The sequence below is a fragment of the Esox lucius genome, chromosome 18 (assembly GCF_011004845.1).
Source record: "Esox lucius isolate fEsoLuc1 chromosome 18, fEsoLuc1.pri, whole genome shotgun sequence".
Lineage (NCBI taxonomy): Eukaryota > Metazoa > Chordata > Actinopteri > Esociformes > Esocidae > Esox > Esox lucius.
The window spans coordinates 26,299,562-26,323,146 of NC_047586.1; the positions used below are offsets into that span (position 1 = coordinate 26,299,562).

Sequence of the window (23,585 nt, forward strand, 5' to 3'; positions counted from 1 at the left end):
TTAAACTGCCATAACTTTCTTCTTTTCACTCTTCTTCTCTTCTTCTCACTTCGTAGTTTCAAGAAGGCGCCAGAGTTTGCAGCGAATCGTCTGCTCAGTATTGTGGTTGCTGTTGCTTTGTTTTTATGTATTTGTTGTTGTAATGTCTCTGCGTTATTTGTTTATGATCGCCAAGTTCTTTTTAGCATCCGAGAGACAGTTGAATTGCTGCTGCTAAAGCACGACTTGGGAGAGCAGATTACAGATCTCCCTCCCTTCTCATTTAATTTATCTGTAGACCTGCGTCGCCTACCCTGTGCCTACTCTCGTAAAAAAAAAATTTTCCTTCGTCCTCTGAACCGTGCCCCTTCACTGATCATTGGGGAGTGTGTCCTGCTCAACAGGGGTGGCAGGGGTGGAGGGCTAGCATCTGTATTCAATTCCACTTTCAAATGCCAGCAGACTCCTCCTGACAGTTTCATTAGTTTTGAACTGCAACTGTTTGAGTTCAACCAACCTTTCCACATGTTGGATTACGATAGTTTATTTTGTTTTTTTACTGTTGGTGATTTTAATATACGTTTGCTGTGAAAATAGGCCTTTGTTCAAGGATTTTTTGAATCTTATAGACTTCTTCAATCTCGTTCTAACTAACAGGGAGGAGTTAAAGCTGCAAAAGCACAATATACACTCACCTAAAGGATTATTAGGAACACCTGTTAAATTTCTCATTAATGCAATTATCTAATCAACCAATTACATGGCAGTAGCTTCAATGCATTTAAGGGTGTGGTCCTGGTCAAGACCACCTCCTGAACTCCAAACTAAATGTCAGAATGGGAAAGAAAGCTGATTTAAGCAATTTTGAGCGTGGCATTGTTGTTGGTGCCAGACGAGCCGGTCTGAGTATTTGACAATCTGCTCAGTTACTGGGATTTTCACGCACAACCATTTCTAGGGTTTACAAAGAATGGTGTGAAAATGGAAAAACATCCAGTATGCAGCAGTCTTGTGGGCGAAAATGCCTTGTTGATGCTAGAGGTCAGAGGAGAATGGGCCGATTGATTCAAGCTGATAGAAGAGCAACTTTGACTGAAATAACCACTCGTTACAACCGAGGTACACAGCAAAGCATTTGTGAAGCCACAACACGCACAATCTTGAGGCGGGTGGGCTACAACAGCAGAAGACCCCACCGGGTACCACTCATCTCTACTACAAATAGGAAAAAGAGGCTACAATTTGCAGTTGAAGTTGAAGACTGGATGAATGTTGCCTGGTCTGATGAGTCTGGATTTCTTTTGAGACATTCAGATGGTAGAGTCAGAATTTGGCGTAAACAGAATGAGAACATGGATCCATCATGCCTTGTTACCACTGCGCAGGCTGGTGGTGGTGGTGTAATGGTGTGGGGGATGTTTTATTGGCACACTTTAGGCCCCTTAGTGCCAATTGGGCATTGTTTAAATGCCACGGCCTACCTGAGCATTGTTTCTGACCATGTCCATCCCTTTATGACCACCATGTACCCATCCTCTGATGGCTACTTCCAGCAGGATAATGCACCATGTCACAAAGCTCGAATCATTTCAAATTAGTTTCTTGAACATGACAATGGGTTCACTGTACTGAAATGGCCCCCACAGTACTTTTCAGCTGTCTGCGATCAGTTTGAGCCTGTATCACTCTCATTATTAACAAAGGTAGTTCATACCATGGGCCCCACAACCTGTCCCCTGGATTCCATTCCCTCTCATCTTTTAAAATATGTTTTTAATATGGTTGAGCCCAGTACTCTTATTCTGATTAATACTTGCCTGATTAATACTTGCCAAAGGGTGTGTTCCAGCTGCTTTTAAACATGCTGTAGTACAATCTCTTATTAAAAAAATAAACCTGGATCCTAATGGCCTTAAAAATTTTAGGCCCATCTCTAAGCTACCTTTAGTCTCTAAAATACTAGAGAAAGTAGTTCTTAACCAATTAACAATGTTTTCAGAAAATCATAATATCCAAGAAAAGTTTGTCTGGCTTCAAGCCACATCATAGTACTGAAACGGCACTCTTAAGAGTTTTTAATTATCTCCATGAAACTGTTGACTCAGGGAGCCCCTCAATTCTGGTATTTCTGGACCTGTCTTTAGCCTTTGACACAGTGGATCATAGGATTCTCTTGAAACGCCTTGAACAGTCCATTGGCATCAAAAGAACTGTCCTGAAATGGTTTGAGTCATACCTGACTGATAGGGGTTTTTCAGTCCACCTAGCCGAATTTTCATCAACCACAGCACCTCTCACTTGTGGGGTCCACCAAGGCTCCATTTTAGGCCCCCTCCTTTTTTCACTATATATGTTGCCCTTGGGGTCCATTTTTAAGAAACACAATATCTCCTTTCATTACTTTGCCGACGATGTACAAAGTACATGCTGAAAAAACAACATCTAAAGACTCTGTACAGCCTATCTAAGACTGCTTAAAGGACATCAAAGGACATCTGGTTGGCGCTAAACTTTCTTACTTTAAATGAAAGTAAGACAGAGATTATTATGCGTGGACGAGGTAACTTGCTGGGTGGTACCCTAGGCCCTCTAGCCTCTTATAGTAGACCTTTTGTAAAGAATCTCGGTTCTATCTTTGCTAGCTCCTTCAAACTCGATAAGCAAATTAGTCTGGTAGTTAAATCTAGCTTCTTTCAGGTAAGATTTTTGGCAAAGGTTAAGGTCTATCTTCCTCTGAGGGATTTTGAGAAAGATATCCATGCATTTATTACGTCTTGGCTGGATTACTGTAATTCCTTGTACCTGGGGGTAGATCAGAAAACCCTAAATCGGCTCCAGTTGGATTGGCCCCTTTATATCTGTCTGAACTTTTACATCGTCATTCTCCAGCCCGAGCACTGAGGTCAGCAAACCAGTTACTTCTAGTTGTCCCAAAAGCCAGGCTAAAAACTAGAGGGGATTGAGCTTTTGCTGTGGGTGGTCCCATCCTCTGGAATAGCCTCCCACTGCATATTCGAAATGCCCAGACTATACAATTTCTTTGGTCATTGCTAAACACACACCTTTTTACTCTGGCTTTTAATCTTAACTGAGTTGCCATTAAATGTCTGTATCTTGTGTATCTATGTCATTTTAAAATGTCATATATTTTGTATACTTTGTTATTTTGTCCTGTACAGCACTTTGGTCAACGACAGTTGTTTTAAATGTGTTTATATATAAAGTTGACATTGACATAAGTCCCATGTTATCAGGAATCCGGGCCCTAGTCTAGACCGCTAAACTTGTAGTAACCATGAATGAACGCAGACCAGGCACGCAAGTCACCCATTGACCCATTGTTAGCATAACAAGTTACAACAAAATGCAGGAAGTTCTGTAAAATGTCTAATTTCTTCTTTATTTTACACATTTTATCCATTTAACCTTGATAATTATGTGTTAAAAAATTATGAAATATATGAATATGTAGTACATTAAGCATTTCTCATCAACACATCATGGAATTAACCTTCAGGACATTATTTTCCAGAGAAAAAAAAGAGAGCATCTGAAAAAAACAATATGCATACATTTTAAAACAGTATCAAAAATGCTATTCCTGTCTGTAAAAATATTTCAAAGAAACTACTAGATAACATAATAAACACATGACAGGTAACAATACAAATAAGGAAATATATCAGTTAGATGTAAATGCTAAATGCATATAACCAAATATAATTTTGTCATTTATTTTAGACATTAAATCATATTTAAAAATGGCCAAAATCGAATATTTAAATATGTATGAAACATATGACCATACATTAGTAATACATTCAGCTCCGGAAAAAATTAAGAGACCACAGCATCTTTTCCTTTCCTTTCCAAAAAGTCAAAAAGGAAGGTTTTGAGTAAGGAACAGAAGGGTTAAAATTAAGAGACCACTGCAAATTGAACGCTTATGCTCCTCACTCAAAACTTTCCTTTTCAACTTTTTGGGAAAGAAGCGAAAAAGGTGCAGTGGTCAAAAAAAAAATCCGGAGCTGTATATTTGAATATGTTTAAAAAATATATAAGCATATATTAAAAATATATGTTTTTGAAAGATATGTCGATGTATAATACTTCCATGTGGGACCTTTTGATCAGGGCCATTTGTGTTAATTTATATACCATTATGATTTAAAAAGGGAACACACACATTATGTGACAATAAATGGCTTCACCTGACCACAAACCCCTAAATAAAAGTTTTCTGCACGAACAATCAAATTTCCCCAAAAATTGCCAGTATTTCACAAATTCTGCCCGGGGTATGTAAATATATGAGAACAACAACTGCATATCCACAACAAATTTTGCAGGTGCCCGTCTGTCTGTGACTCTCACTCTCTTTCGCTCTCTCTCTCTTTTTCGCTCTCCGTCTCTCTGTGTGTAAACCTTATGTCAATGCTGCATGACGTCTCTTTGTTGCTCCCTCTCAATCTGTCTGTCTCTCTCTGGCTGTCTCCCTCTCTCCCCCGAGGCTATTCTTTTGTTTATTGGCCCTGTTTTGCCCAGTGTAATCTGTAGATCAGGTTTACTGTACAGATCCCTGCAACAACACTGGGGTCAGCAGAGATGCTGGAGATCTGACCTGACCGAGGTATTCAGCTGTGTGTGTGTTAGTGTGGGTTAGTGTGTACTACAGTATACTGTATACACAAAGCTACTCAGGTTTCTCCTTAGAATACCACAGCCAGCGTGTGCAACACAACCCAGAGGTCATCTTGTTGAGCACTCTATGTGTGACAGAGAGGCTTTCCACTCAGTATCAAACAGAACAATGGACATCTTATTGGAAACAATTTTCTTCATCCATACTCAGTATTATTGCAGTCTGCATGATTTAGTGGCCATTACGTACACAGTACGGTGTGCAATGTTGTTAATATAATTTCCATGTAAAACCAGGTAATGAAGGCCAAACAGTATTTATGTCTTAGTAGACCGGAGTAAGCATACAACATACCCATTCTGTAGGTGATATTAATAAAGGCGTTCTCCTTTTGCACTCTGAGGACAACTGTTGGAGGACAACCTCAAGTCCTAACAAATGCTTTTGCCTCCTTCCTACTGTCCCCCATTCTCACTTACAGGGTACAAAATCAAAGTACATCCTGCCCAGTGAATTAAACAGACATGTAGCAACTACCACAACTCCTGGGTTTTGTAAAATATACACATTGCAACATCATCTCATCAAAACAGGTTATGAAATTCCCCATGAGGTGTCACACACATACACAGAGGCACACACACAGTAAGCATTTGTTGACAGACTACATGTCAGTGGTCAAAATGTATTGGCTGATCGGTGTAGATAATCATGATGTCAAAGTTATCAAAGTTACATATCATTTTAAACATCACATTTTAGTCTTGTCCAGTTGCAGAAAGCTACACTATGTAAAACAACCATCATAACTTTTGATTGGACCAAGTAAGAAAAAAAAGAACTAACAAAATCCATCCTTTTGAATACATGTATATAGCATCAAAATACTGTAACACTAAAAGGCAGCCCACTAAAAGACACACACACACACACACACGCACGCACGTATACACACCCACACAAACACACACACAAACACATACACACACGGAGACTGAGCTGAGAGAAAGGGAATAGACTGCAGGGGCCAGGCTGCCAAGGTATGATGAGGGTTGAGTTTAACCTGATATCAGACAGCTGAAGTGTTGTGAGATAAACAGTGCAGTGTCAGTATATCTATACGTGTCTGGTGTAGTTGCCACTGTAGTTATTTTTTAACTTAAATAATTCAATAAATGTATACGGGGGGAGAACAAGAATTTGATACACTGCTGATTTTGCAGGTTTTCCTACTTACAAAGCATGTAGAAGTCTGTAATTTTTATCATAGGTACACTTCAACTGTGAGAGACAGAATCTAAAACAAAAATCCAGAAAATCACATTGTATGATTTTTTTATAATTAATTTGCATTTTATTGCATGACATAAGTATTTGATCACCTACCAACCAGTAAGAATTCCGGCTCTCACAGACCTGTTAGTTTTTCTTTAAGAGGCCCTCCTGTCCTCCATTCATTACCTGTATTAACTGCACCTGTTTGAACTCGTTACCTGTATTAAAGACACCTGTCCACACACTCAATCAAACAGACTCCAACCTCTCCACAATGGCAAGACCAGAGAGCTGTTTAAGGACATTAGGGACAAAATTGTAGACATGCACAAGGCTGGGATGGGCTACAGGACAATAGGCAAGCAGCTTGGTGAGAAGGCAACAACTGTTGGCGCAATTATTAGAAAATGGAAGAAGTTCAAGATGATGGTCAATCTCCCTCGGTCTGGGGCTCCATGCAAGATCTCACCTCGTGGGGCATCAATGATCATGAGGAAGGTGAGGGATCAGCCCAGAACTAAACGGCAGGACCTGGTCAATGACCTGAAGAGAGCTGGGATCACAGTCTCAAAGAAAACCATTAGTAACACACTGTGCCGTCATGGATTAAAATCCTGCAGCGCACGCAAGGTCCCCCTGCTCAAGCCAGTGCATGTCCAGGCCTGTCTGAGGTTTGCCAATGAACATCTGGATGATCCAGAGGAGGAATGGGAGAAGGTCATGTGGTCTGATGAGACAAAAATAGAGCTTTTTGGTCTAAACTCCACTCGCCGTGTTGGGAGGAAGAAGAAGGATGAGTACAACCCCAAGAACACCATCCCAACCGTGAAGCATGGAGGTGGAAACATCATCCTTTGGGGATGCTTTTCTGCAAAGTAGACAGGACGACTGCACCGTATTGAGGGGAGGATGGATGGGGCCATGTATTGCGAGATCCCTCAGTAAGAGCATTGAAGATGGGTCGTGGCTGGGTCTTCCAGCATGACAACAACCCGAAACACACAGCCAGGGCAACTAAGGAGTGGCTCCGTAAGAAGCATCTCAAGGTCCTGGAGTGGCCTAGCCAGTCTCCAGACCTGAACCCAATAGAAAATCTTTGGAGGGAGCTGAAAGTCTGTATTGCCCAGCGACAGCCCCGAAACCTGAAGCATCTGGAGAAGGTCTGTATGGAGGAGTGGGCCAAAATCCCTGCTACAGTGTGTGCAAACCTGGTCAAGAACTACAGGAAACATATGATCTCTGTAATTGCAAACAAAGGTTTCTGTACCAAATATTAAGTTCTGCTTTACTGATGTATCAAATACTTATGTCATGCAATAAAATGCTAATTAATTACTTTATGAGTAAAATACTGAAAAGGTTGCTTGTGTAAGTCTTCAACATCAAAACATTACTATTTGGTAGAGTCAGTTTTCACCACAATTACAGATCTCTTTTTTTTTCTTGTCAGATGGGCTCCAGGTTGTTGAGGTTGGTTAGATGATGCTTTTGGACTGCAAATGTCAAATAGTGCCAAAGATTCTAAAAGGGTTTGAAATAAGGACTTTGAGTGGGCCACTTGAGGACATCTACCTTTTGTTCTTGAGCCACTCCAGTGTTGTTTGGCTTTATGCTTGGGATCTGCATCCTGCTGAAAAGCACATTTTCGACCAAAGTAGTAAAAGGAGGATCGAATGTGTCACTTTGGTGATTTATGATGAACCCTGGTGGGCAGGGCTTCCAGATTGATTTGACAGGTGGGCGGGAAATCCGGTTTGCTGCGTAGGACTTCCGGAATGACGTATGCATGTCTGGTGACTTTGTAATTTATGATTGCATTGTTGTGTCCATGTTTGATGTTTTACAACGACTGATTAGCAACCCGGACGAGTGTTATAACATGTGCAATATGTTTAATGTTTAACAATGATGTCTTGGGGTTCTGGAATGATACATTCCCAGGCAATAAATAAGTGTTATATCAGTGAGTGAGAACAGGGATGAATACATTTAATGAGGAAGTTGTATGTGACGCAGTAGCGTCTTGGTGCCACTAAATCAAAGAGTCTGCTGTCATTGGATGGGTAACTTCAGTTGTCATGTTTACATGTATCTAAACAAATCCTATGTGGGTTTAGCAATTAAACAGTTGATGCACAAAGCTAGCAAAAGGGGTATTGATGTTTGTAGACCTTTTAATAACAGAGACCATGTCGGTATTGTTGTGGAAGTTTCTTTATACAATGTATTCTCACTGATTAAAGGACTGAGTCCCACTGTTTAGATAGGTAGAGGAATGTGGGGGATCTGGTATTTGCATAGGGGGCATCTATTGTCTGTCCAGATGCAGATCAATGGGTTTTAGGACAGGATAGGAGAAGATACACAACAGGGGGCAGTAAGGTCAGTTGGCCCCTTTGGGTAAACACAACAGTAAACATTATGGCAGGAAGGATAAGGTGGGGGAAGATAGCATTTGACTTGTGTGATAGAACAAAGGGAATGTGTTTGATTGACATGAGACAGATGGCAGCATCTTACCACACCCCTTTTTCTATGTAATAAATACTGTCGAAATGATGTTTTATTTAGAGACTATTCACTGTTACTTTGTAACCTGCGTATTCTCTCCTTGCAAGTTTTATTAAAACCGTTTATTGCGCAATTGATTTCTCCTGTCTTACCTACCATTTTCATAGAACTATTTGGATTATAGAAATTGCCATCACAGTATAAAACTTTTTAATAATCTGAACAAGCATATGGAAACGGTCAGGAACACATCTGATGATTGGCCGCAATTGTTGTCAAACGGTGTTGAATGTGGGTAGAGAGGGTTTGAAAAGAGTGTACTTGCAGAAAACCGGGGAGATCCTCAAAAATGGCGAGGCAAATTACTTGCTACTCGCCCAGGATACATACAGCCTACACAGGCCTATAGCTATACATTTTCAACGAAATAGAGTTATTGTTCATTATATGAATTCAACATTTCAGCTCGATTTGGTTGACATGAGTGCTTAAAGTGTGGAAAACGATAACATGAAATGTATGTTAACATGCATAGATGTATTAAGCAAATACGCATGGATTTGTGTGCTGAGAAATAAAAAGCGCTATTGAGATAAAGCGAACATTTGAAGACCACAAAAAGGATAAGGTGAAGGAGTTTTTTAATTCACATTTTGAAATGTTAATGAAGTAGTACAACATAAAAAAAATTGCTACAGGAAATGATGTCAAAGCGAGTATCATTGAGAGATTTAATAAAACAATTAAATCACAAATTTGGAGGTATCTCACAGCTGCCAACACTCATCGCTGTGTTGAGGTTATTCAAGATTTAGTTCATGGTTACAACCATAGCTACCATCGGTCTATTATGATGAAACCTGCTGACGTTTGTGAAGAAAATGTTGGACTAGTTCTCAAGAACCTGTATGGTACAACAATAATGAGAAATGGTAATCAGTAAGTTACAAGTTCCGGGTTGGGGATAATGTGATACTTTCAAAGTTGAGAGGAGCGTTTGCAAAAGGATATGAAAAAGGGTACACAGATGAATATTTTACAATAACAGAACGCATTCCGCAGGTACCTCCTGTATATAAAATAAAAGATTAAGATGGCGATGTGATAGTTGGGACCTTTTATGAACAGGAATTACTGAAAATAATCGTGGCTAAGGAAAATTCTTTTAAAGTGGAAGCAGTTTAATAGAACCATTTGTAAAACCACATCAATGTTTACGTAGTATTTTTCATACAACAATTATTCAAGGTAAAACATACACTTTGACAATGAATCACAAATGATAAAGCATAAAATAAAAACACATCCGTAGTAGGGTGTACAAGGAAAGCTTTGGTTGGTTGATAACCAGTTGCTGGGGGAGTGGCTAAATCATCTATTGTGTCGCCATACGTTAGTTTATAGAAATTGATTTTACGCCTTACAAGCTCATTTGGAATAGTTGTAAAATGCATGTTGAGACATGCCATGGCCTCTAAACCCCCCTACGCCCCCCCCCCCCCCCACCCCAATGGCCTTATGGTCTTAGCAGTTTCATTGGTTGCTTTCACACTTTTAACCAGATGCAATAGGTGCGAACCCTTGACTATCACTTCTTTGAAAAGGAATACACCATTTGAAGTCCATGAAGTCAAATATTTAGACCTTTGCATTCTATTAAGAATATATTCAACATTCCTCCTACGCCTCACAGGCACATTATCCAAAATGTCATCAACAAGGTTAAAATTTCGTTCAACAGTTTGCTTAGTCTCAGTCATGTTTACTACATCAGCCCCAGTCTCAGACCCAAGTAGAATTAAAGTCAGTGTCTTTGTGTCAAGCCACCCCTGTCTCACAACAGTCAAAAACCTTTGTAAAATGGCAGAGTATCTTTTACCTTTCATGTAAATCCATATCAGGCTTCAACAGATTGTCTTACATCGCTGCTAGTCATTTTGGATTCTCTCAGTTTTTCTAACTGATGTTGTGGCACCAGAAACATTTTCTAGGCATGATCCATGTTGTTTAACCACACCTCGATGCAATTAGACTGGTTAGGAACGTTACTGCAACGCTTTGTAACAGTAGTAGAAAACTGTTAAGTGTATATTTCCCTGCCTTAGAATAAGCACAATTTCGCAGAGTGATAGAATGAGGTCGGTGGAAGCTGATTCTAAAATAACTTTTTGTTGACTTGCCGGTGCATTAAATAGCATCTTCAAAAGTGGTACATTTCTATGAATGCGTTTAGACATAATCAAACTTTCTTAGGAACGTACACGATAGGCTAATCCCCTGAAAATAACCCTGTTCTCAGACGGCAGTCTTCTGGTGTTGTAGCTTTAAAGTCAACAAGTAAATAACCAAAAGGCGTATGTGTTACATCTTTAAAACTCTCCATGAAGAACAGAAAAAGACCAGGGTATATCTGTCTGCCTAAAATACTAATCAGCTGATTGTCACAGGGGGTTTTAAACAAAATGAGGAAGTTTGTGTTCAAGGTAATAGTTCTACTACATTTGCCTTTACCAAACATGTTTTGGACAAGGTAAATTGCACTCAGGTTACGATGTTGTGAATATTGTGTGAAAACTCTCTCCATCTCCAAACTCTCTGATGCACTTTTCATTAAATCGTATAATTAAAAGGTTGTTTTTCTGAATCTGTAGCAGATTGTCATCACACAGCGATATTGGTAGACCTTTAAAAGCAATCTCCCTCATCTTCAACATTTCGTCACATACCGGCTGCCAACGTGAATAAACCCAGACGATATTCTGAATTTCTTTGGAGAAAACAACGTCAGCATTATCCAACAACATCTTCACAAAATATGTTTTAACCAAGTTACTGGGGACACTAATGACACAGCTGAATGGGTGTTGAAGTCATGGGTCAAAACTTCCATCCGTCATATAATGTGATTTAGTACCCGTAAGGCCTTTTACTGTAATCAGGGAGCAGTACATGCTTGTTGTACACAACTCTGAAACGCTTAGAGAATACTCGGTTTTTCAATGTGAATGTTCTTTTATCTCTCGCAATAGTGTCTGCATTAGCAAGGACGTGATCATCATCACCACCCTAGCCTCGTACAAAGTTATCAACTAGTCATGTTAGCGTCTCCAAATTAACAATGCTTGTGTGGTAGCTGTTGAGTGTAATGCTTTTTGCTTTGAGACAGGTCAGACCTTTAACGGTTTTGTAACCGTATGTCTTTGGCCCACCACTAACAAATTGAGCGATGCTGTCACCATCTGGTAACTCATTGTCAAGTCACCCAAGAATGGCCCCAGTGGAGGCACCCAATCCCCATGGCGTGTGACAAAGATCACTGAAGCAGTGTCTGTGTAGAAGTCTATCCAACTTCTCCAAGAGTGAATATAACTTCAGTCTAGCATAAGCTGTTGTGAACGCGGCAATAAAATTTTTACTGTTACTTGGTTTGATTGGTGTTTGTTTTGTATAACGCCACTGTACCATCACAACTGTATCTGAGATGAAAGAAAAATAACCAACTTCTATTTCACTGGAGAAAAGGTAGTGGCTAAACTCCTCCAAATCAGTAATTAGCATTGTGTTCATAAGGTTATACCACTCACCCATCTTACCCAAAAGACTATTCATTTAGCCAAAGATCGCCTGGCACTGTTTACAACAATGTTTTCATTGTCAAGATCCACACCTTTCTTTTCATGATATACAAGGATATAGTGGTCTTTAGCGTCATCGTCAACCACAGATAGCGGGAAGCCGCAAGCTTCCTGCTTGTGCTTCAGGAATGTTCTCATGTAATCTGCAAAAATATTATCTGATGTCCTGGTGAAATCTCAGACGTCAAATATTTTCACAATGCGATAACCTTTCTCAACAGCCTTAACCAGCTCAATAGAAACCCAGGTACCAGTTAAAGATCCTTCTGAATCAGAATGTGAACAATCAGTTACCTGGTTTTCAGACTCTGCAAATAATCTACTCAAGGGAAACAGTTGTGACAAAGGCCTTTCAGTGGACACACTGTAACTTTAACAATACCAAAGTATTGAGAAGGACTTTCAGTCGGCACCAAAGTTTTTCTGGAAAACCGTTCGCCACCTCAGGAGGGGAAAACGGGGAACTATCCAAGCTGTGTACAGTAAGGATGGGACACTGTTGACCTCAACTGTGGAGGTAATTGGGCGATGGAAGGAACACTTTGAGGAACTCCTAAATCCCACTAACACGCCCTCTATAGTGGAGGCAGAGTTGGAGGCTGATGGGGTAGCATTGTCAATCTCCATGGCAGAAGTCACTGAGGTAGTCAAACAACTCCACAGTGGCAAAGCTCCGACGATTTACAAGATCCGTCCAGAAATGTTGAAAGCTTTGGGTGTGGAGGGGATGTCTTGGATGACACGCCTCTTCGACATTGCGTGGGAGTCGGGGAAAGTGCCTAAGGAGTGGTGGACTGGGGTGGTGGTTCCCCTGTTCAAAAAGGGGAACCAAAAGGTGTGTGCCAATTACAGGGGTATCACACTTCTCCCGGAAGGCCTCCTTCAGTCGGACGGCTTCCCTGACCACCGGTGTCCACCAGGGTGTTTGAGGGTTACCGCCCCTTGATGCACCTAAGACCTAGACTACAGCTCCCCGCCACAGCTTCGGCAATGGAGGCTTTGAACATCGACCACTCAGGTTCAATGCCCCCAACCTCAACAGGGATGCCAGAAAAGCTCAGCCGGAGGTGTGAGTTGAAGATCTTTCGGACGGGGGCCTCATCCAGCCGTTCCCAGTTCACCTGCCCTACCCGTTTGGGTTTTCCCGGTCTGTCCAGAGTCTTTCCCCACCCCCTGACCCAACTCACCACCAGATGGTGATCGGTTGACAGCTCTGCCCCTCTCTTTACACGAGTGTCCAAAACATGCAGTCTCAGATCCGATGACACCATCACAAAATCAATCATCGACCTTCGGCCTAGGGTGCTCTGGTACCACATACACTTATGCACAAACAGTCAGAGATTCCCCTCCCACAACCCGTAGGCGTAGGGAGGCGACCCTCTCATCCACTGGGGTAAACTCCAACATAGCGGCACTCAGCCGGGGGTTTGTGAGTATCCCAACCCCCGCCCGACACCTCACACCCTGGGCTACTCCAGAAAAGAATAAAGTCCATCCCCTATCCAGGAGTACGGTTCCAGAACCGAGACTGTGTGTGGATGTAAGCCCCACCAGATCTAACTGATAGCGCTCCCCCTCCCTCACAAGTTCCGGCTCCTACCCCCACAGAGAGGTGACGTTTCACGTCCCCAGAGCCAGCCCATGCCGCCTGGGTCTGGTCCGTCAAGGCCCCTGGCCTTCACTGCCACCCATATGGCAGCACACCCGACCCCAGCGGTTCCTCCCATGAGTGGTGGGCCCATAGGATGGAGAGGGGGGTGCCACGTTGCTTTTTCGGGCTATGCCCGACCGGGCTCCAAGGCAAACCCAGACACCAGGCGCTTGCTGGCGAGCCCTCCCTCTGGGCCTGGCTCCAGACGAGGCCCTTGGCTTCCTCCGGGCAGGGTAACTCCTCCTGTGATCGGCCCAGGCATAGATTGTTCCTTCAAAATAATAGCATTGCTTATGCGATGTTTGTTTACTATAGTGCTTTGTTGGACTTCAAACCTTGTGTGAAACACAGGATGTTTTTCAACCTGCACATACTACAGTTTGTACTAGTGGTTATTTAGGGACCGTTACTATGGGCAGGCTGAAACTCTCCAAAATCGTAAGTCCCAACCCCTTCTTTATATTTTGCACAAAAAAGCATGTTTCCCACACGTTATTCTGTGCTTGTCTAAAAACACCATGCTACACGCACATTGTAAAACATGAAAGGTTAAAACACACTGGTTGTAGGACATCTGTTGTAGCACTTGCAAATGCTGGGGGTTATAGCATTGCTGTACCCTGGTGCCCTTTTGTTAAACACCAAACATCTTGCCGCTGTTATAACACTTATTTATTGCCTGGGAATTTAACCCTAAAACCCCATTGTTAAACATCAAACATATCGCACGTTATAACACACGTCCAGGGTGCTTATCAGTCGTTATAAAAAGTCAAACAAGGACACAACAATGCAATCATAAATTACAAAGTCACCGGACATGCATACGTCATTCCAGAAGTTCCGCCCTAACACACGTCATACAGGAAGTCACACCCTGCAAACCAGATGTCCCGCCCACCAGTCAAACCAATCTGGAAGCCCTGCCCACCAGGGTAATAAATAACAAAAGTGACTCAATATACCCTACATTTACTACTGACCAAGCTTAATTGTTTAGCATACTGTAGCAGGTTGTCAGCATTTTATTCTGATGGTATATTTTGAGTAATACCCCTCCATTTTATGCAGAGCTGTTGATGTCTGTCAGTGTCTTAAATATTTGAATGAACCATGTGTAATTTGGTTTACACTCCCTGATATACAGTGTGTTCATGTGGGTGTAGAGTGAGAAGGAATTTGCAGTCAGGGGTGGCTTTGTAGGCATGGTATGAAGATAATGGGGATTGTATCAAAAGGACTGAAGACCAGTTGAGATTAAGATTGGAATCTAGAGCTGAGGGCTAAATACTGAAGGTGTGTGGTGTGTTGGATGGAATAAGTTAATAGTTTTGGTATTTTGGAGGAATTAGGGTGTTTACCTTGGATACAGTGCTCAATGCTTCTTCCTCCTCCTCCTCCTGCTCCTCTTGGTCCTTATCCTGACAAGCAACAAACTGAAAGATCAGTTACCAGAGGACACACACAGTTAAACTGCATACACACACACACAGTGTACACAAGCAGTGAAGGAATTGTCTTTTCCTCTATACCCAAAAGGTTTGGATTTGACATTAGACAATTACTTTGGGTTAAAGTATAACGTTTATTTGAGGGTATGTTTATACACCGATCAGCCATAACATTATGACCACTGACAGGTGAAGTGAATAACACTGATAATCTTGTTATCATGTCACCCGTCAGTGGGTGGGATATATTAGGCAGCATGTGAACATTCTGTCCTAAAGTTGATGTGTTAGAAGCAGGAAAAATGTGCAAGCGTAAGGATCTGAGCGACTTTGACAAGGGCCAAATTGTGATGTCTAGACGACTGGGTCAGAGAATCTCTAAATATGCAGCCCTTGTGGGGTGTTCCCAGTATGCAATGGTCAGTACCTATCAAAAGTGGTCCAAGGAAGAAAAGTCAAACTGGTGACAGGGTCATGGGCAGCCAAAGCTCATTGATGCACATGGGGAGCAAAGGCTGGCCCGTGTGGTCCGATCCAACAGTTGAGCTACTGTAGCTCAAACTGCTGAAAAAGTTAATACTGATAGAAAGGTGTCAGAACACACAATGGATCGCAGTTTGTGGCGTATGGGTTGTGTAGCCGCAGACCATTCACGGTGCCTGGCCTGCAGGATAATGCGCCCTGCCACAAAGCAAAAATGGTTTAGGAATGGTTCTCAGTTCAAGGTGTTGAATTGGCCTCCAAATTCCCCAGATCTCAATCCAATCGAGTATCTGTGGGATGTGCCGGACAAAAAAAGTCCCATCCATGGAAGTCCCACCTCGCAACTTACAGTACTTAAAGGATCTGCTGCTAACGTCTTGGTGCCAGATACCACAGCACACCTTCAGAGGTCTAGTGGAGTCCATGCCTCGACAGGTCAGGGCTGTTTTGGCAGCAAAAGATGGACCTACACAATATTAGGCAGGTGGTCATAATGTTATGGCTGAGCTTTTTATACATACTCTCCTTATTTCTGGGCACTTAAACTTTTGAGACAGATTAATACTATGTCCAAAATGTGTGTTTATATTTAGTGTTTGTTCACATATCTTGTGCATGCAAGAACAGCCTGAAGTGTGCGACCCATCATCTCTAGAGTTCCCATGCCAGACCTGTACAGTAGCCATCATCAGTAGCTTTTTGTTTTTTAGTTCTTGTTGTCATAGGTTTAATTTTCAAATTAAAGCCAAGTTAATTTGTATTAAAATCTGAAGACTCTCTTGGCCAATAAAAAACATTCAGAAACTCTCTAGTTGCCATGGTAGTATTTTTGGGTCATTCTTCTGTTCTGTGTTGAACAGTAAGTTTGGAGGCATTTGCTTGTACAGTTGTGCTCAAACGTTTGCATACCCTTGGAGAATTGATAATACATGTACCATTTGTAAACAAAACGTGTGAGCAGGAAAAACACATTTTATTTCTTATGGGATTCTTATACACATTCAACTGTAGGTTATAACAGAATGGCACAATCATAAAACAAAACATGGCAACAAAGAAAAAAATTAAATGAACCCTGTTCAAAGGTCTGCATACCCTTAGTTCTTAATACGGTGTATTAGCATCAATGACAGCGTGCAGTCTTTTGTAATAGTTGTCTATGAGGGCCCAAATTCTTGCAGGGGGTATAGCTGCCCATTTGTCTTGGAAAAATGCCTCCAGGTCATGCCCCGAATTTTCCACGATTGAACATTACTGACTGGTATTTGCAAGGCTTTGGCATCTTTTATATCCTTATCCATCTTTATAAAGGTCCATTACCTTGTTACACAGGTCTTTTGACAGTTCTTTTCTGCTCCCCATGGCTCAGTATCTAGCCTGCTCAGTGCATCCACGTGAGAGCTCACAAACACATTAACTATTTATACACAGACACTAATTGCAATTTAAAAAGCCACAGGTGTGGGAAATTAACCTTTAATTGCCATTCTCACCTGTGTGTGTCGCCAAAAATTCAAAGGTATGTTAACTTTTGATCATGGCCATTTGGGTGATTTCTGTAATCGTTATGATCTAAAAAGGAGCCAAACAACTATGTGATAATAAATGGCTTAATATGATCACTATCCTTAATTTTTTATTTTTTTTTGCTTGATTCAGTTACATAATTATTTTTTTTATCTAGAAACATGCTAGCTATCTTTCATTTGCTATCCTGTTTTTTAGGCTAACTAGAGGATTGCACCTTGAACTTTAACCTACGTGGTTCTGTTGATTAAATTGTCTGTGGATAATGGCACACATCAATGCCTACCGCCTGATCTATTGGACGGTTGTTTTGTGATTTTTCTGGACCAAAAGCTATCAGTCAATGAGAGAATCAATACTTTAACCTCATAGCAATATAACCTGTTAGTAAATTTTTATTTAGAGCCAGACAAATAAAATGCTCACTGTCCCAGTAATGACAAAGGGCACAGAAATAATTTTAAGGTAAACACAAAGAGACACACAGGAATGTGGGCTGTTCCTCCAATGAGAACCAGCCTTCCTGTCAGGCATAGGTATTTTGGGAAAATAAACATTGGCTCCAGGGGGCGGGCTTAGTGGGGTTACTGCACAACTCACCCTTGGAGAACAGAGGGAGCTCCTAGGGAAGTAGAACAATGGAGAGGATACAGACAAGAAATTATCCTCCTTTCTAACAGGGCTGCAGCTAGCACAATTATTACAGCATCTGACCAGTAACCAAAAAGTTGATAGATTGAATCTCTGTATCTGGAAAATTGGGGGGTGTTGCAGTTCAGTCCTTGAGCAGGACAGTTAACTCTAATTGCTCCCTAGACACCCACCGTGGCAGCACCCAGCACCTCTCCAATTTAGTGAAGTTGGCTTAAATGAAGAAATGAAGTCTTAGACCTTGTGGGCAAAATAATGAACATCTCTGTACTTTTCATTTATAACATGTCAAGCCTGGACTTCAAAAGGTTGATGGCGATTCACAACAATAATTTACATTGATAGAGTTTGAGTGTCACGTTATCAAACGTGCATTGTAAATCTTGGAGCTCATCTTTTCTTTTTAGAAGTGGCTGCCCCCTAAGGACAGCTGTCAGTGTGGTGTGCGATGTAACCGATGGGGGTTTGGCAGTGGGGTGGCCGTGAAGCCAATGTTAGTCATGTCTGAGCAGAGGTTTCTGTGAAAAAGCCACCTGAACAGATCAAAGACTTCATAGACACTAACAACTACTGTTTATAGAGCGGAAAGCATTAGAAACACAGACAAAAGAGATGAGAGAGCCAACAGAGGTTGACAGAGAGAGAGAAGAGGGTAGGGGGGGAAGAGAGGACAGAGAGTGAGAGAGAGGGAGAGTCTAAGAGGGAGTCTAAGATTCCAAATTTTGTGGATAGAAACAGTCAGATTTTTCTTCGTGCCCGAGTGTGGTTCAGCAGTTTAACCCTCTTCTTCCAGTACACATGTACAGCTGCAACATGGGTTTGATCGCAGCCCACTGCTCTTTCAGCAAAACCTCTATTTTTCCCCACTGTATCATTTAAACCCTATATTCAATAGAAAATTGTTCAAAGACAATATGTTGAAACAGATATTTTATTGTTTCTTGAAAAAATACACCCACTTTGAATTTTAAGCCAGCAACACATTTCAGAAAGGTTGGGACATAGGCAACAAAAGACTGGAAAAGTTTTGTAATGCTAAACAATAAACCTGGAGAAACATCTTACCACTAATTACGTTAATTAATTACATTGGCAACAAATCAATAACATGACTGGTTAAAAGAAATTATTGTACATGGCATGGGTGACTTGCACATCTGAGTAGGCATCATTAATGCTGAACAATATATACAGGGTTTGGAGCAACATATGCAGCCATCCAGATTATGCTTTTTCAATGAAGGCCTTGCTTATTTCAGCAAGACAAAGCCAAACCACATTCTGCATGTATTACAACAGCATGGCTCTATAGTAAAAGAGTCTGGGTGATAAACTGGCCTCCCTGCTGTCACCCATTGAAAACATTTGGCGCATTATGAAATGACAAATACAACAAAGGAGACCCTGAACTGTTGAGTAGCTGAAATCCTATATCAAGCAAGAATGGGAATACATTTCACTTTCTGAACTACAGCAATTGGTCTCCTCAGTTCCCAAACGTTTATAGAGTATTGTTAAAAGAAGAGGTGTTGCAACATAGTGCTAAACATGCCCCTGTCCCAACTTTTTTAAAACATGTTGCTGGCATCAAATACAAAATGGGCATGTATTTTCCCAAAAACAATAACATTTATGTTTCAAAATGTTTTATGTTGTCAATGTACCATTTTCAATTACATTTAGGATGCACATCAATGCATTCTGTATTTATTTTATACAGCTTCACAACTTTTTTGGAAACAGAGTTGTACATAAGAGATAATTTCTTCCCAAACAGTGAACAACAGAGAGAGATAAAGTGCAATGATGAAAAAATTTCCAACAATGGGAGGAGAATTGTGTTGCTTTAACAAAATATGTCAACATTTAGTTTTTTTCTATAACTCCCTCATATCTCCTTTTGTGTCGCAATTTCCACCTTTTATTTAGGTGATCACAGCTTCAATAATTCACACTGATTTGACAGATCACCATTCACACACATTATTTGGTTACACTTTATTTTGAGAGTCCCAATTTTCATCAACAAACTGTAAACAAACTATTGGTAAATAAACAACTGTATGCTAAGATTAGGGTTACACTATGTTTTAAGGGTTAAGGTAAAGAACAGAATAAAGGTTAGGGTTAGGATATAGGTAAGGTTTAGGGTACAGGCACACCTCTGGGACTCTCAAAATGAAGTGTTACCCATTATTTTAACACTGCAGGTTTTGGAAGTGCCCTGTAATGATTACGAGGCTTCAGTCATTAAAAATGCACCTTGAATGGTCCATACAGTTTCCATCCTGTTTATATTGTTTGAAATTGTACATTTAATTAATTGAAACCTGAACATTACTGTACACACATTTGCAGAAACCACTTTTCTCTTATTTCTCTATATTTGTATAATTGGGACCTATGGTGGAGAGCTATTGTTTGATCTGCTGACTGTGTCTCAAAGCTTTCCCCTCAAGCTCAGGATCAGCTCTACTTCTGCATTTCCCTCTGCCGTACATGATTAAAAGAGAGAGGCTGAAATTCTCTCAGCTTATGCATAGATTTCATCTCTAATCCTGCTTCACAGGGAGGGGTATTACTAAGCAGTACAGTTGTATTACAGTGGTATTACAGTAGCATTCAAGTGGGATGATAGTTCTTACACGAGTGTGCAAACCCTAGATCAGCAATTCCTTTCTTACCCAGGTGAACTTTGGGAACATCACACAGACAGGTGTGACCAGAAGGTGGAGAGCGTAGTTAAAGCAAGCCACAGCATGGGCTGGAGCCCTGGAGCACTTTGGAGAAAGGATATATTTACTTCCAATCCTTTCATTCTCCTCCTTAAACCCTCCCTCCCTCCCATCACACACACACACACACACACACAGTCTCCCTTTCTGCAAATAGTTCTCAAACCTTCCTTAACGCCTTTCAATTTTCTACCACTTCTTTTCTGCTACTTAATGCTCCTATCTCGATCCCTCCCTTTTAACAGCTCCCCCTCCCTCCCTCCGCTTTCTCTCTCTATCTGAGGCAGATCTGCCATCTGGCCCTCTCCCAACAAAACACATTTTGCCCAGGCACCTAAAAGAAGGGAGAGGAAACACTCCACTCAGACAGAATAAAGAACAGAACATTCAGGGACTTCCCTGTCAGACCTCATTCTCGTCTCCATTTTGCCCTGATACTAGGAACTCTGACCCTGGGTTCAATGTACTGTCATGCATAGATATACAAGGAGTGCTCAGTGATGACTTTCCCAGGCCCTAGGCAAAGCCTTGTCCTAAAATCTGGACTTGGATCAGTTCTCACTACCCTAGCATTCACCATCCGTAATGGTAGATGACCCTGCAACAGTAGATTATACCATTTCCCAGGATCACCCAATAAGGCAATGCGTCACACAATGTCCAAAAAGTTGCAAGCAAATACTTTTGTTACGTATAGGTGGCCCTGGGAATCAAACCCAATATTCTGTTGTATTGAGGGCCATGCTCATGCGACTGATCTACCAGAGGACTGATTAAGAGGCCATGATTTCCACATGTTAATTTAATAACCATTAGTGTAAATGTGTCCCAATGGTTGGAGTGCTTGAACAGCGTTTTGGTAAAGGAATTCCATGGCCAGTTATTAGACCCTGAATCGAAAGCCCTCTCATCTTATGTACAGCCTCATACAGAGTGACTGGAGGAATATGGTGTTCATACAGAGTGACTGGAGGAATAGGGTGTTCATACAGAGTGACTGGAGGAATTATCATTTGCAAGCCGATGGTAATTTATGAGAAATGTTGGGAACCAATTCACAGTGGTGTAAGGAGACAGTCATTTGACTCTGTACTTTTTATTAGTTTTTAGCTATACGTTTTTAAAGTTCCAAGATTATTAATTGTTATAGTTTTTATGTTAAATGAAAATAGATTGAATCCCTATCACTACTAGAAAGGTTACGTACACAGTACAGTAAAAGTAAAAGCATTGCACCCACTGAAGTGGCAGTGAAGCAATATCTTTGCTAAAAAAAAGAAAGAAAAAAATATAAAGCCACAGGCCTTTAAAAGAAAATTATTAAAACAGCCATTACCCTTGTCACAAAAAAAATAGTAATTTGTATTAATGTCACTATTCACTGGATTTAACACCTTTAAATAGTGCCCCAAGTATAGGCTGCAAATTTGAATGTATTTTTGCCGGACCACAGAGACGGGCAAGAAGAGCGAATGTCTCTTATTGAGTCAGTGACTGACTGACTACTCATTGTGAAATAGCATAGTGGTTAGAGAAGCAGACTGCCATGTAAGCACTGGTATTCAATTCTCGCCATAGACAAAGCAAATTATTCATTAGTATTTGTTCAGGACAGACCAACACTTTGCTGGCCACAAACTTCAATAGCTATGTTATAACTAGCCTCAAATAAAATTGTTTACGGTTATATTGCAACTATTTCTGGTGGATTTTCAAAGTACGCACCCATGTGTGCTTTGTGTGGTAATATAGACCACAACCCCTTGGGCAGTAAAAGAGCAGGGGTTTCCACGATTCTCTCGTCTAAAAAGTCAGTTATCATCACTATATAGATTTTTTGTATCAATGTCATTCATGAATGAAAGAAAAACAAACTTTGTTGTGCCATGAAATAAAATAGCTTTGGCAGTGTGAAGTTCATCTTCAGTCTCACTTGCAATTGCTCAGTTCTTATGACTATTTCAATTAGTAAGTATATACTAGTAGGCCTATTACTGGCAAATAAGCTGTTAAAACGGCCAGTGACGAAAGCCATCACTGGCCAGACCATCACTGGCAGTATGGTGCTGGGCTGTGAGCAAAGGTCCTACTAGAGGACGTCGGGCCCCTCATGCCACCCTCATGGAGTCTTTTTCTGACAGTTTGGTCAGAAACATACACAACAGTAGCCCGCTAGAGGTCATTTTGTAGACCTCTGGCAGTGCTTCTCCTGTTCCTCCTCGCAGATACTGGACCTGCTGCTGGGTTGATGCCCGCCTACGGACCTGTCCAGCAAAATGCAAAACTAAAGAAGAATGAGTGAGTAAGGATAAGGAGATAGCAATTGTCTGTGACCACCACATGGAAAACCATTCCCTTTTTGGGTTGATGTCTTGCTGTTGCCTCTCCAGAGCACCTGTTGTCACATTGTCATTTGCACCAAAACAGGTGACACTGATTCACAATCACTTTTGCTTCCAAACTGGACAGATTGATATCCCTGAAGTTTAATTGACTTGGTGTTATACTGTGATGCTTGTGTTCCCTTCCTTCTTTTGAGCTGTGTAAATACAAAACAGTACATACTTCACCATCACCTGCGAAGTACATGCTTGTAGTACGTATGTAATATGCAATGAGATTCAGCCACTGCTTTCAATTCACAGCTGTGCTCAAAGGTTTGCATACCCTTGGAGATTTGGTAATATATGTACCATTTGTAAAGAAAACATGAGTGAGCAGGCCAAACACATGTATTTGATGTCTTATGGGATTCACATTCAACTGTAGGTCATAACAGAATGGCACAATCATAAGAGAAACAAAGAAAAAAAATGAACTGCCCCCTGTTCAAAAGTCTGCATACCCTTAGTTCTTAATGCTGTGTATTGCCATAGCAAGTGGTATAGCTGCCCATTTGTTTTGGTAAAATGCCTCCAGGTAAAGTATTTGGTCGTCTTGCATGAACTGCACGTTTGAGATCTCCCCAGAGTGGCTCGATGAGACTGTGATGGCCACTCCAGAACCTTCACCTTTTTCTGCTGTAACCACTGGAGGGTCAAC

The 23,585-nt window shown here is 41.1% G+C and overlaps 1 protein-coding gene across 3 annotated transcripts in view; it reads right to left on the reverse strand.

Moving 5' to 3' along the window:
• The window catches only part of si:ch211-225h24.2 (testis development-related protein), a 45,588-nt gene that overhangs the window by 13,831 nt on the left and 8,172 nt on the right, over positions 1–23,585 (reverse strand). Inside the window, exons 1-2 of one of the 3 annotated variants that reach the window (XM_034287661.1) lie at positions 20,493–20,528; positions 15,058–15,117 (exon numbers count right to left, since the gene is read on the reverse strand). The exons of 1 other annotated variant lie outside the window; for it this stretch is intronic. In XM_034287661.1, the coding sequence (XP_034143552.1) occupies positions 15,058–15,117; positions 20,493–20,513 (81 nt within the window). In that variant the 5' untranslated portion in view covers positions 20,514–20,528. Of the gene's footprint in view, positions 1–15,057; positions 15,118–20,492; positions 20,529–23,585 lie in introns of those variants that run through there. One more of the 3 variants, XM_010904064.3, reaches the window with a different exon arrangement.